Source organism: Chiloscyllium punctatum, chromosome 45 (genome assembly GCF_047496795.1).
Source record: "Chiloscyllium punctatum isolate Juve2018m chromosome 45, sChiPun1.3, whole genome shotgun sequence".
NCBI classification, from domain to species: Eukaryota; Metazoa; Chordata; class Chondrichthyes; order Orectolobiformes; family Hemiscylliidae; genus Chiloscyllium; species Chiloscyllium punctatum.
Genome location: NC_092783.1, coordinates 53038083 through 53052225, shown reverse-complemented (window position 1 = coordinate 53052225; position 14143 = coordinate 53038083). Strand labels below are relative to the sequence as shown.

The 14143-nt window shown below is 40.2% G+C and overlaps 1 protein-coding gene across 1 annotated transcript in view; it reads left to right on the top strand.

The window, feature by feature from the left end:
- The window catches only part of LOC140467120 (polymeric immunoglobulin receptor-like), a 63817-nt gene that overhangs the window by 5819 nt on the left and 43855 nt on the right, over positions 1-14143 (top strand). The window contains exons 2-5 of the mRNA XM_072563186.1: positions 3480-3812; positions 7493-7813; positions 11060-11368; positions 13442-13768. Coding sequence (XP_072419287.1) covers positions 3480-3812; positions 7493-7813; positions 11060-11368; positions 13442-13768 — 1290 coding nt within the window. The remainder of the gene's footprint in view (positions 1-3479; positions 3813-7492; positions 7814-11059; positions 11369-13441; positions 13769-14143) is intronic.

Sequence of the window (14143 nt, the reverse complement as noted above, 5' to 3'; positions counted from 1 at the left end):
CTAAAATAAATACATCACGAATCTGAACTGAAAGCAAGCTAATATTCAGCAATGATTATAAACCTGCCATACAGCAGCACAGTATAAACAATTTTCAAATGATATACAACGAAGGGAATAGAAATACTTGCTTTCTGACCAATAATGGAATAAAGTCAGTGCCACAAAGAGATGCTTACTTTCATTTTATTTCAACGAAAGCTTTTCACTGACTTATCCAACAAGAGTGGATAGCTATTTTAAAATTCTGAACTCCAAAACTGAAGTTAATGTCTCAGAAATATTGTGAAGTTTGAACTCCAAAACTGATGGTAAGACCACATACCATCCTGCCTTGGAACTGTATCCCTGTTCCTTCACTGGTGCTGACTCAAAATCCTGGGAACAGCTGAATAGTATTTGAAGTTAGACCAAAACAGAAATCCAAGGTGCAGAGCCATCTCGGTGTTCTAGTGCATGAGTCACATGAAGGTAGACTGAAGGAACCAACAAGTGATTACGAAGGCTAACACATTGCTGTCCTTTAAGATGAGAGAAACTGTATATAAAAGTGAGATGTTATGTTTCAATCAAGGAGGCCATTGGGGAGAGGGTACATCTTGAAAACTATGTTTACTCTCCTAGTTGAGTCCACTGATGGGACACTGGTTTAAAATTCAAGGTCACCTTTTTAATCCAGAGATGGGAAGAAATTTTTTTTGAGAACTGCCTGCCTCAGAAGTTGGTGAAGATGCAGAGATATTTGTGAGTCAAGAATTGAAGGATACTGGGGGAAATGGGAATGTGGGGTCTGGAACACCAGTAAAATACTTTCTGTATGTTGTCCCTCTCAGAGAAGCTTGGCTCTGTCTGGCTCCTTCCATTTTCTAAAGTCTGTCCTTATCCAGAAAGAGCTCCATTGCTGGCAATCCCAATAATTTTCTTCTAAACAGTCTCTCCCTTCAGAGAATTACTTCTTTTATCTTTCGTTCTTACTGCTTCCCCGTGTGATTTTGTGAATAGTCCTGTGTTTACTCCCCTTGAGATCCAACTCATTGATTAATCCCCAGATTTCTGAAACATCCTTTGTTAAACTTCAAATCTCTTCCTTTCTCTGTCTTTAATTCTTTGAACCATCTTCCCCTCCCGTTCCAAATCCTGCTGTAGTCCAGATTGGACTCAAGATGTTGAGCGGGTTCAAATTATTTTAATAGTTTGCATGATGATGAATGAATTGGAGAAGAACTTCAAATGTACTTGATGTTGTAGCTTAAAACAAAGATTGACAATTAGAACCACAGGGTGTCTCAAAGCACTTTACAGGCAAGTATTTCTACGAGTTGTCGTTGTTGTAATGTTTAAAGTTTGTCAGCTCCTGAGTGTACTGCAAGATTGCACAAACGGAAATATGATGTTAACTGGGTAATATGTGTTTTTATGATTGTTGGTTGAGGGATAAAAGTTGACTATTTGACCCAGGGATTGTTAATTGTTCTTCATTACGATGAGAGATTTGCAAACTCATGGATCTGCCTGTGGGGCGATCATGCTAACACTGAGGCACTGTCAATCCAGTAAGACGTACAGCCACACTCCAAATTAAATGATTGGCTCTGACATTTATGGACACATTATGAATGAGGACAATATACTATTAACATAAACTTTCATCACATATTATAACTGAAGCTTCCAAGAGCTTATCCAGGTTGACAGCGAGAGGAGAGGGTGTCAAACTAATATTTTCAATTTTAAAAGGTAACTGTGTGGACCTGAAAGCTGATAGAGCTGAAGGGGACTGGAGATAGGTCAGTACGGAAGCAGCTGCAGACAGTCAAAGTGATATTCCAGAATACTCAGAACACATGCATTCCTCCTGGAAAGGAAAATTTTAAGGGGATGACCCTGAAGGAGTTTATTAAATGTTAATCCCAAAACACACAAACATTAATTCGCAAATTCCATCGCCAAGACAGATAGTTCTGCAGAAATGTCATGGGTGGAAAACATTGGCAAAGAGTCCTGAATTCTTCTGATCAAGAATCCAAATCACAAATCTGGAATTCAGTGATTTCTCTCAAATCTTTTGTCTTCTGGCAATCTTAACTTTTTGTTAAATGTGATAATCTTTAATTTGGGAGCTGGCCAATGCATCTTGTTCTCTCATCAAGCAATAAAACTGAGATTTATTACACAAAAGAACAAAAAGGATAAAAGAAAGTAAGCTTGGCTATCTGCTGTGAAACAGCACTCTGAATAGACCACACAAAGTTATACACCTCAAATACCGTAAGCTTGCTGTATTGTCACTCCTGCATTACGTTTCGATTTCTTAGTGTGTGTTTTTACATTGATTATATGGATCTCATGATCAACTGGAATATTTGATTAACCAGTACATTCCTGCTCTCATAGGTGTCAGACAAAACAAAGTTTGATGTCCCCTAGGTTTGGAAATTTCTCAGATTAAGTCTTGACATTAGAGTAACTGTACTTATGCAATTAAGTTGAGAAAATATACTTGCTTCTGATCCCAGTCAGATCTCCACCAAATCCTGTCTCAAAAGGTTGAGCTTACTGTATTTTTCTGAGGTAAAGTAAGTCAATCATTATTTGAATTGAAAACAAGCAAGAGCCATTCACTATTTATTCACCCTGTCGTAAACTCCACAACATCAACAATGATCTATTAACAGTCCAGAAGGTATGCAGACTCCTCTCTGCTCTCTGACAGGTGTGGATTAGGTCATTGTTCTGGAAAGATCACTCTGATGTTGTCTTTTATAACCCTGTCAATAACTATGTCACAAGAGTGACCAACACCCAAATGCCAACAGTTTGAAATCAGTTAAAAATGATACATATACATTATGTTTACATCCATATATGTACAGATACCTTTCATCCTATCTCCCCATGAAGAAGAATGTAAATATATCATTCAGAGCCATTATCATTTCATATCAAAACTAATTTAAAAAACCCTTAGTTTAATGTTCTTTTATGGTAATAATAACAATAATAACATACATTGAGTTTAATTACAACCTTTTTGAAACATAATTCATTTGAATTACACAAGTTGTGTTTTTTCAAGCATGTCTTGATAAACGATCCACTATGATAATGTCTATGCAGGCGCATGAATGATTTTTAAATTGCATGGTCAGAAAATTAAACTCCACAGAAGTAACCATAAATTTTTGTCCCAATTTTATTTCTAAGTAATCGAAAGGATTACAGCCCATATAGTTACAGGAATCAAAGGGCGATCAGGAATAAATGGAAAAGGGAAGTTCAGAACACAGCCAGATCAGCCATGACCTTCTCAATGGCAGAGCAGGCTTCAAAGGCTGAAGGTCCCACTTCTGCTTTATTGTTCCAGATTATACTTCCTAACGTATACGTCACAGATATAGTGCAGTTTATACAGAGATAAAACGTATTAAGTGATATTTATTTGTATTAAGAACTTATTTTTTCTTCCAATTTCTGAAAAGTTGTCTCCCCAGCTTCATCAAATTTGTGGACAAACGAAAAAGTCACTGGAACTGTGGGAAGATCAGTCACAATAAATTGTAGATATGACACATGGTTCAAGTCCAACATGAAATACTGGTGTCTTGGTCAGTCTGCCCATTGCTCATATTTGGTGAGAACAACTGATCCAGGTGGACAGCGAGGAAGAATGTCAATCAAAGATAACACAGCACAAGGAGTATTTGTTGTGACCATGGAGGATCTTCGCATCAAAGATGCAGGATGGTACAGCTGTGGTATTGATAGACAAGTTATTGATGAATTACGTGCTGTGCATATTGAAGTATCTGATGGTACATTTCTCATTGATTTCTGTTATTAATCTCTACTGAAATGTCTGATCAATGTTTTATCTGGGAGGAACCATGAACGCTCCAATATCCCAAGGTGCCCCAGCAATGTCGATACTTGTTGGGGGGAACATAGGAACAGGAGGAGCCCATTCATCCTATTGAGCCTGACCCACACTTTACTACGATCATGGCTGATCGAGCACTTCAATGCCATTAATTCTTCCTTCCATTAATCATTAAAAATGTATCACCTTCTACTTTAAATGTACAACTTAAAGTCTGGTGAACCTAGGATGCACTCCATCTCTGGCAGTATTATCTTTTCTGAGATCAGGGGATCAAAACTGCAAAAAATACTTCAGGTGTGGTCTAACCAAGATCCTACACAACAACTGAAGCAAGAATTCTCAATTCCTGTTCTCAAATCCTCTAGTATTAAATGTTAATATTCCATTAGCCTTCCAAATAACTTGCCGCACCTGCAAGTTAGCCGTCAGTATCAGATAGACAAGGGCATCCAAGTGACTTTGCAAATCTGTACTTTCCGACATCTCACCATTTGAAAAGTACACTGTACATCAGCTCTTCCTACCAAAGTGGATAACCTCACATTTCTGCACATCATAGGCCATTGACCAAAAATCCTGATCAATCATTGAGCATATCCAAATCCTCCTGAAGATGTTTTGCATCTTCCTAACAACACATAATCCTCCTTTGCTTTTGTCATCTGCAAAGTTGGGAATATTACACTTTGTTCCACATCCAAATCATTGATATATATTGAAAAACGCTGGGGCCCAATTACTGATTCTTGTGGAATCCCATTAGTCACAGCCTGCCAATGTGAGAAAGCTCAATTTATTCCTACTCTCTATTTTCTATCTGTTCACCAATCATCAATCCATGTCAGTACATTATGTCCTATACCCTGTGCTTCAACTTTGCAAACAAATCTCCTCTCAGGTTCGTCCGAAAGGCCTTCTCAAATTTCAAATGCTCTCTATCCATTAACTTAGCTTAATCAGTTTTGTTAGTAACATTCTCAAAAAGTTCCAAGTTTGTAAAACATAATTTTCCATTCACCAATCCACACTGACTACACAGAATTAATTCATTTTTATCCAAGTGTCCATTTATTATTTTCTTTTTTGATACAGTCTAGCATTTTCCTCACAACTGATGGATCAGTAATTCCTATTTTTCTCCTTTCTCCAATGCATCGTCTATCTCTATGAACACATTATCGACACTTTGGAATGCAGACTATCAGTTCTTGGGGATTTTCCAACTTTCATTAATTTCTCCAGTGTATCCTTCTTACCAACACTAATCTCCTTTACCCCGTCATTCTCACTTGTCAGTTGGATTTGTAAATCAACTTGATTTTTTGTATTTTCCAAATAAAAACTGTCACAAATGACTCATTTATCCACTCTGCCATTTCACCATTTGGTCTGTTAAATTAATAGAATTGAATAGAATCTCTCCAGTGTGAAAACAGGCCATTTGGCCCAACAGGTCTACATTGACCATCTGAAGAGTAACCCACCCAGACCCATTCCTCTGTGGCTATTACTTTACATTTACCCCTGATTAATACCCCTAACCTACATGTCCCTGAACACTATGGGCAATTTAGCATGGCCAATTCACCTAACCTGCACATCTTAGAACTGTGTGAGAAACCAGAGCACCCAGAGAAAATACACACAGACACAAGGAGACTGTGTAAACTCCACACAGACGATCGCCCAAGTCTGGGATCGAACCCAGGTCCCTGTGAGGCAGCAATACTAACTATTGTGCCAACATGTCACCCATTCTCCTAACTCTCCTAACTCTGCTTTTAATGGACTCTTTGCTAAAAGTTGTTTTTCACAGCTGCAGAAGCTTTCAACTTTATGTCTTCTTTGTTCGTTTGCATTTGTATTCTCTTTTCTCCTTTGTAGTTTCAAGATCCTCCTTGCTTAAAAAAACTTCCAATCCTCAGATTTCTGATAGTTTTGGCCACTTTTTAGGTCTATTGTTTTAATCTTATAAATCCTTAACTTTCTTTTATCAGCCACGGTTGATTTATCTTTCTTGAGTGGAATATTTTGTTGCTGTGTGCCATGAAATAAGTCTTTAAAGATTCTCTATTGACTATCTCCTGTCCTGCCTTTTAATGTGCTTCTGTAATCCAGCGCAGAGTCGAGAGTGTGGTGCTGGAAAAGCACAGCCGGTCAGGCAGCATCCGAGGATCAGAAGAATCAACATTTCAGCATAAGCCCTTCATCAGGAATAATGCCCGAAACATCAATTCTCCTGCTCCTTGGATGCTGCCTGACCGGCTGTGTTTTTCCAGCACCACACTCTTCCACTCTGATCTCGAACATCAGCATGTCCTCACTTTCTTCCAATCCAGCTCAGCCAATTTGTGCCTCTCTCTTTCATAATGTTCCTAATTTTAAGAACAACAACAACATAAGAACAAAGTGCAGAAATAGGCCGTCTGGCCCTTCGAACCTGCTCCGCCCCCTCAATAAGATAATGGCTGGTCTTTTCGTGGACTCAGCTCCACTTACCCACATTTTCATCGTATCCCTTAATTCCTTTATTTTTAAAAAAGCTTAGCTTTAAAAGGAATTACTGAAATAGTGTCAACTACGCCCCTGGGCAAGGAATTCCATAGACTAACAATCCTCTGGGTGAAGAAGTTCCTTCTCAGTTCATGTAATAATCTATTTTTCCTACCAATATGTATGACTTCACATTGGCTAACATTGTATTCCATCTGCCAGATCTTTGCCCACTGGTTCAATGTATCAAGTTCCTCTGCAAAGTTTCACAGTCCTCTGAACACTTTGCTCTGCCACCCATCTTCGTATCACTGGCAAATTTTGACACTGTACATGTGGTCCCCAACTCCTCATCATCGACATAAATTGGAAATAATTGTGGTCTTTGAGGCACACCACTAGTCACTGATTGCCAGCCAGAGTAGCACTCATTTATCCCCACTCTTTGCTTCCTGTCAGTCAACCAATCCTTGATCCAAACTAATACTCTATCCTGAACAGCATGCATCCTTATCTTATTCAGCAGCCTCATGTGTAGCACTTTGTCAATGGCCTTTTAGAAATCTAGGTACACCACATTCACTGGGTCCCCATTGTCCACCTTGATTGAAATGTCTTCATAGAATTCCAAAAGATTTGTGAAGCATGACCTGACCTTCATGAACTCATGGGACAATTTATTTCGAGATGCCTTCATATTCCTTCCTTGATAATAGACTCAAGCATCTACCCCATTACGTGGGCTAAGCACACTGGTCTATAATTCCCCACCCTCTGTCTACTTCCCTCATTGAACAATACCGTGATGCAGAGAACCTCTGCCCCATCATGTCCGTGCTGGTCAAGAAGCATCTACCGACCGTGATCCCATGTTCCAGTACTTTGCCTATAGCCTTGTATGGTCTGGCACTTCAAGTGATCACTTAAATATATTCTAAAGTGTTTTGGAGGATCAATTACAGTCTGTTAATCTCTCAATTAATGCAATATTAAGTTGTTATTGGCATGGCTCTGTCGGGATTCCAGCAAGAAAATACTTGGATGAAAATGTTGAAATTTACAGATTATTTGATTTTCCGATCCTCAGTGAATATCTGATCATTTGTTTCTTTCCCACAGAACCTGTGTCTGTTCCTGTAATTAGATTTTTAACACCAAATATCTGGTGTTTTGAGAACCTAGTTTCTGTCTCCTGTGAGTCTGTCCAGGGATCTTTTCCCATTCGGTACACATGGTACGAAAGGACCCGATCTGTAGGTTCAAAGATTTCTGAGAGCAATACACTGGATCTACATTGTCAATTAATCAAACAACAATATCATCAATATTACTGCATAGCCTCAAATACTCAGGGAGAAAAATACAGTGAAATGGTGAAAGTGGCAATCGTCCACAGATCAGAGAGGAACTGCAGCTTCATGGCACAGATTGGGAGCCAAGGTAAATAATACTTTCTGCTTCAAGAACTGCAGTTTGTTTGTTTTGATTTCATCTGTGCATTAATAGACTACAATGTATTCTCCTTTTGTGGTTACCTTTCTCCCAGACCAAATGTGTTTATGTTCGAAGACTAGTCAATTTAACTGGGTTTTCTTGAGTTAACACTGAGTGAGTTTGCTCTTCACTAAACAAATGAAATATTAATAATATAACACTGATTTATAGCCATTGAGAGTATGAAGTGAGTCTAAAGAAAGTAATAACAGTTAATTAAAGAGGTTGAGACTCTGAGTTGTTCATAAAGAGTGGATAATAGAATATAACAGTGGGTGTTACTTGGACCACTGAGCAGTTGATTGAGATTCTTGGTGCTGAGCAGATTAATTGAAATTCATTTGTCAGGTTTGTTTTGACAAATGCTGGCTGGCAGCACTCAGAATCAGAAAGAGTTTAGGGTGTAGGTTTGCTCGCTGAGCTGTAGGTTTGATATCCAGATGTTTCATTACCTGGCTAGGTAACATCATCAGTGGTGACCTCCAAGTGAAGCGAAGCTGTTGTCTCCTGCTCTCTATTTATATGTTTGTTCTGGATGGGGTTCCTGGGGTTTGTGGTGATGTCATTTCCTGTTCATTTTCTGAGGGGTTGATAGATGGTATCCAGAGCTATGTGTTTGTTTATGGCGATATGGTTGGAGTGCCTGGCCTCTAGGAATTCTCTGGCATGTCTTTGCTTAGCCTGACCCAGGATAGATGTGTTGTCCCAGTCGAAATGGTATTTTTTTGTCCTCCGTGTGTAGGGCTACGAGGGAGACAGGTTCGTGTCTTTTTGTGGCTAGCTGGTGTTAGTGTATCCTGGTGGCTAACTTTCTTCCTGTTTGTCCTACGTAGTGTTTCTGGCAGTGCTTGCATGGAATTTTGTAGAAAACGAACAGGAAATGACATCACCACAAAACCCAGGAACCCCATCCAGGACAAACATATAAATAGAGAGCAGGAGACAACAGTTTCGCTTCACTTGGAGGTCGCCACTGATGATGTTACCTCACCAGGTAATGAAACGTCTGGATATCAAACCTACAGCTCAGCGAGCAAACCTACACCCTAAACCTCAACCTGAGCTACAAACCTTCACAAACTTTGCAAAAAATAAGAAAGAGTGTAACCTCATTCTTTTCCCACAATGCAGGGATATTTAATGGTTGTTCACCAAACTGTGACCTTCTCATCACACTATCCACAGATCAGGAGATCTGACCACTGACACAGAGAGAGAGAGAGCAGGATTGAATTTCACTTTTAACTCCTGACTATGTGCATAACTGAAAGGGGAAAACCAAGAAAATGATCTCTCAGCCAGATTGCTGATATTTCTCCCACTATGATCATAGCCCTGAGATAATTCCAAGGAATGAAGGAATGAATGAGTGAGTGAATTAGCTTAAGGAATGAATTAGCTTTATTTTTACATACACTCAATGAGTGCAGTGAAAACGTTATATGTCACCACTTACAGTGACATCTTTGGTCCAAAGGTACCTAGGTACAGCTGCTTTAGTTACAAACTCTCAGAAAATGGAGAATTAAAATGTCCAACATTGCTGAAATAAAAGACCAGAACAAAGGTCTTCCAACCCATACCACACCGACTGAATACATTTTGCCTTGTTGTGCGTTTCTCCCTTTATGTCAATCCTTTTGAAGTTTATGTGACACACTGTTTTGCACAAATTTCCAGCATCTCTCTCCACATATCCACTGAATTCACATAGGCGGTAATTTTGGCTTGATCAGTTGTCTTTGAAAACAAATATTGAAAGTAAAGTTCAATATATAAGTGATTAAATGAAATACAGCTGCACTTGTTGAAAATACTTTAAAAATAGGAAATGGGAGTCATGGTGGCTCAGTGGTTAGAACTGCTGCCTCACAGAACCAGAGACCCGGGTGTGATTCCAGTTTCGGGGGACTGACTGTGTTGGGGTTTGTACATTCTCCCCGTGTCTGCATGGGTTTCCTCAGGGTGTTCGGGTATCTTCCCACAAACCAAAGATGTGCAGGTTAGGTGAACTGACCATGTTAAACAGCCCAAAGTGTTCAAGGATGTGTATGTTGAGTGGATTAGTCAGGGGGAAGTAGAGTAATAGGGGTAGGAGAATGGTTCGGGGTGGGTTGCACTTTGGATGGTCAGTATGGACTTGGTGGGCCAAATGGCCTGTTGCCACACTGCAGGATTTTATGACTCATCCTATGATATCCATAGGTGACATGAGGTGATGATCCATCATCATGGTGCCCTGCCACCCTAGCTTACTGTCTTCTCACAGAACTAGCAAATGCCCCTTGGAGAGTATTGGTCTTGATCCTGCTGGTTCATGATCTGTCGAGCTTGGACAGATTCCATCTTCTCCAGAATTGGACCCAAGGCCTCAAAAGTCTAAATCCCTCTCTCCCCACAATCAGGCAGCTGAACCACTCCTGGTGCTATGGATGCTGCATTCACCTGAGAACACATCTCCCCCAGCTGTATTCAAAAGGGAAAATCTGTGAGAAAGGAAGACAGCCTCAGTGTATTCCTGCACTCCCTGCCTCGTGCTTTCACTCTGTCTGGGTGGTCTCCCATTCCCTTTCTGTCAGTGCCCCCTCTACCGACAGTGTCGTGACACCATTGCATGTGTTATCCATGAAGGTCTCAGCCTAATGCGTCCTTCAGAGTTACTCCAGATCACTGATGGCCATATCCAACACAGCCTAGCCATATACAACTGCACTTGAACTTCCCTCATAGTCCCCTTTGCGGAACCCAAGCAATTCTGTTGCATTGTCTGCAAGACTACATTATTAATAACAGTGCTTTGATGAAGGAGTCTACTCTCTGTCTCTTTCAAAATTCAGTGACCTTCAGTCCCTGTCTGTAATTTTTTGAACTCCTCTTCAGTGACCCTGAAACTGTGCTGAGTGACCAATTAAAAATACTTCTAAACACCCCATCTTGAGGCTATTTTATACAAACCCTGTTGCTGAGCAGAATTGAATGTTGCTGTGAAAAAGCTTTGCAAATGAGTGCACACTGGATGTTACATTTCTCAGACAATGCTGGTCTCTCTGGTACAATTAGATGGATTTCATCACAAACTGCCTGAGTAGATGCAGTGGAAGGATTCCTCTGTACTCAGTGGTAACTCATATTAAAAGTATCTGCCTGTATTGAGAAGCTATTTTCTGTCTGATTAATTCATTGTCTTTTCAGGTTCAGGTGTAGTGCCGGCGAAAAATAAAATAACAGGTGTTTTGGGAAGAGCGATCACAATAGATTGTCACTATGACCAATGGTCACGATGGTCTGTGAAACTTTGGATGCGCCAGTGCTCTGTTTTAGTAAAATCAAGTGAACATCATGGGCAACGAGGAAGGATGTCGATCACAGATAACACAACACAAAATAAATTTTCTGTTACTATGGAGGATCTTCGCTCAGAAGATGCAGGATGGTACAACTGTGGTATTGACCAATCTGGCCGCATTTCAGCGTCTGCTGTAGAGCTGCAAATATCTGACGGTACATTTCTCAGTGATATCATTGATTATTCCCCATTGAGATGTATGATCAATGTTTTATCTGTGAGAGAACATGACAGTTCCAGTATCCTGATGCCCCGCAGCAGTGACAGGCATTGGGGGGGGGGGGGGGGGGGGCAGGTAGCTCAATGTTTTGTAAAAAGAATTGGAACCTTGTGGTCAAGACGACTGATCTAAAAACATCAAATTTGATGAAATGGAGTACTGTCATTCTTATCCTCCTTGGTCCCCCACCAGCTAAAACATTGTGAGAGTTTACACCTCCATTCTCAATGGCTGCCTGCAGTCATTTAACACTGAGTACAGAGGGAAGTGAATGGGGATGTGACTTTTGGTCCCTCAGCAGCAGTGGGCACCACTCGGACCTGAGCAAGTCCCCTGAAGGGGAAGGACCAGGTTTCAGTCTGGGACATGGTGTCAGTGCAGAGAGAGAGGGATGGGGCTGTGGGATGTGCTGTAATAAGGTCACTCAGAGACCTTTTGAAGAGATTTTCTGCCACCAACCTCTTTGCTGATATTATTCAAGCCCATTGATATCACTCGGGAAGAATAGCCTCATACTGTCTTCAGTAGAATATCAGTTTGATTTGATCAAACAGCCGATTGGATTATTACACATCAAGGAATAGCTCGTTGCGTTGCATCTAAGATACACAATTGCCACTTGTGAGTCAATCAGGATCAACTTAGATTAAGTATGCATTACTGCTTCAGCTAACATGAAGGACAATCACTGAAACACTACACGCTTTCTGGTGAACACATGCAGAAATTGTAGCCCACAAAGAGAATCGAGTTAGCTTCTCCCAGGAACTGTGCTAAGGATGTGTCTGGTCACCAATGTGTTTCGATTATTCTCTTGACGCAGAGATAAAGGAGAAATGTAACTCCACACCCATTCACTCCAACAGAACAGGCTGACGAACGTTGAATGGGATTTTAGTCAGTAGAAACAGGAAACCCAACTGACTTATAGCTTAAAGACATTGGCTCCGGGACATTGAAGTAGACAGTAAATCTGACACAACATCCAGCTACCCAGCATGTCTATATTCCAGAATCCCAGAAACACAAACTGCCACTTCCTTCTGAATTTTTTAGTTAAAATGTCCTTTTCAGCGACAGTGAAGCCAGACAAAGCATATTTAAACTCTGTGTTTAAGGCCAGAAAGCTTGTAACAAAAATCTGCTAATTTATTGTCTCATTTTATTTCATTTTTGTAAGTTTCTCTCCGACAGCTTTCCATTTGCAAATCAAACAATGACCAGTTAAAGTCTTTGATCTGCTACTGAGAGAAAATATTGGCTCTGATTTCCATGTTGACACATGATCAATACCATTGCATTTGTCCTGATTTAGAGTTCTCCTAAGTTCTGATATACAGGTAGTTCTGGGATAATGTGCTCTTCGGCAGCGCGATTTGACTATAACGTTGCTGAAGAATTAGGGAATGGTATTTTCAAGAACGCTTACCTCCTTTATCACCTGTACATTTCCAGTGAGGATGGGTTTGCATGATTCGTTCTGCACATACAGCAATGTCCGCGCCAAAGTCTCCGCACTGTCCTGCACATGTGCTGATATCAGCTGCTGACAGGGCAGCTTTCTGTGAGAGGGACTGCACAGAGAGCAGCTTTCAGACATTTTTAAATGTACTGTGTTAAATTTACTTTTGTCTAATTAATAAATATGATTTCAACCTTCATTCAGGCTGTGCTATACTTTGCCTTAGATGTTTGGGTGATTTTTGAGCGACCTTGAGTGATATTTTTTGCCTGTCTGCCCTAACCCCACTTTTCCCACAGGCCCCACTATTTATATTCAGCGAGGTTTCACTGGAACACAAGTATAGCATTATAGGAGAACTGCCTGTAATCGTAGACATGGTAAATCACTTTACTTGGAGCCCGGAGAGATATAGAGAGGTAGATATGTTGAGGATATTGCAACATAAAAGCCCTGGACTAGATATAGAAGTTTAGAAATGTTAGAAAGAAGAAAGCATTTGAATGCTGTTCAGGTGGTATCTGAATGTTTGCTTCTTTTCCCCAGAACCGGTGTCTGTTCCTGAACTTAGATTTTTATCATCTCCACCAAATGCCTCATGTTTTGGGAGCTCGGTGTCAATCTCCTGTGAATCTGTCCAGGGATCCCTCCCCATTCACTACACATGGCGTGAAAGGACCCCATCTGAAGCTTCAAAGATCTCTAACACCAGTAAACTGGATCTACATTGTCAATTCTTCAAACAGCAACGTCATCAATATTACTGCACAGCCTCAAATACTCAAGGAGAAAAATCCAGTGAAATGGTTAATGTGTCAGTCACACACAGACCAGGGGAGAACTGCAGTTATCTGGCACAAATCAGCACCAGTGGTAAGTTACACTGTAAACAAACAATGTAATTGTCAAAATATAAATTTCTCACAAATTAGTTGCTGATTATGTTCATGCAGTCAGTCTGAAAAAATTGAATCTGGCCAAACTTACTCCATCTAGTTTTCAATAGATCTGAAAAAGACAATTCAGTTGAATAAGGATAAGATTATACAATGTCCCAAAAACATGGATAAACTTTGCAGAAATTCCAGTAATCCCAGAAAAATAAAATATCATCAAATTGATGAGTTTTCAACAGCTGAAATAGGTGTTTTGACTTCCAGCTCCTGCATTCTCATTTGGGATGGATGTCAGGAGAGAGTGTCGAAGAATTTATCTAAAATGGAAGTGACTGAGCACAATCTCTGGACA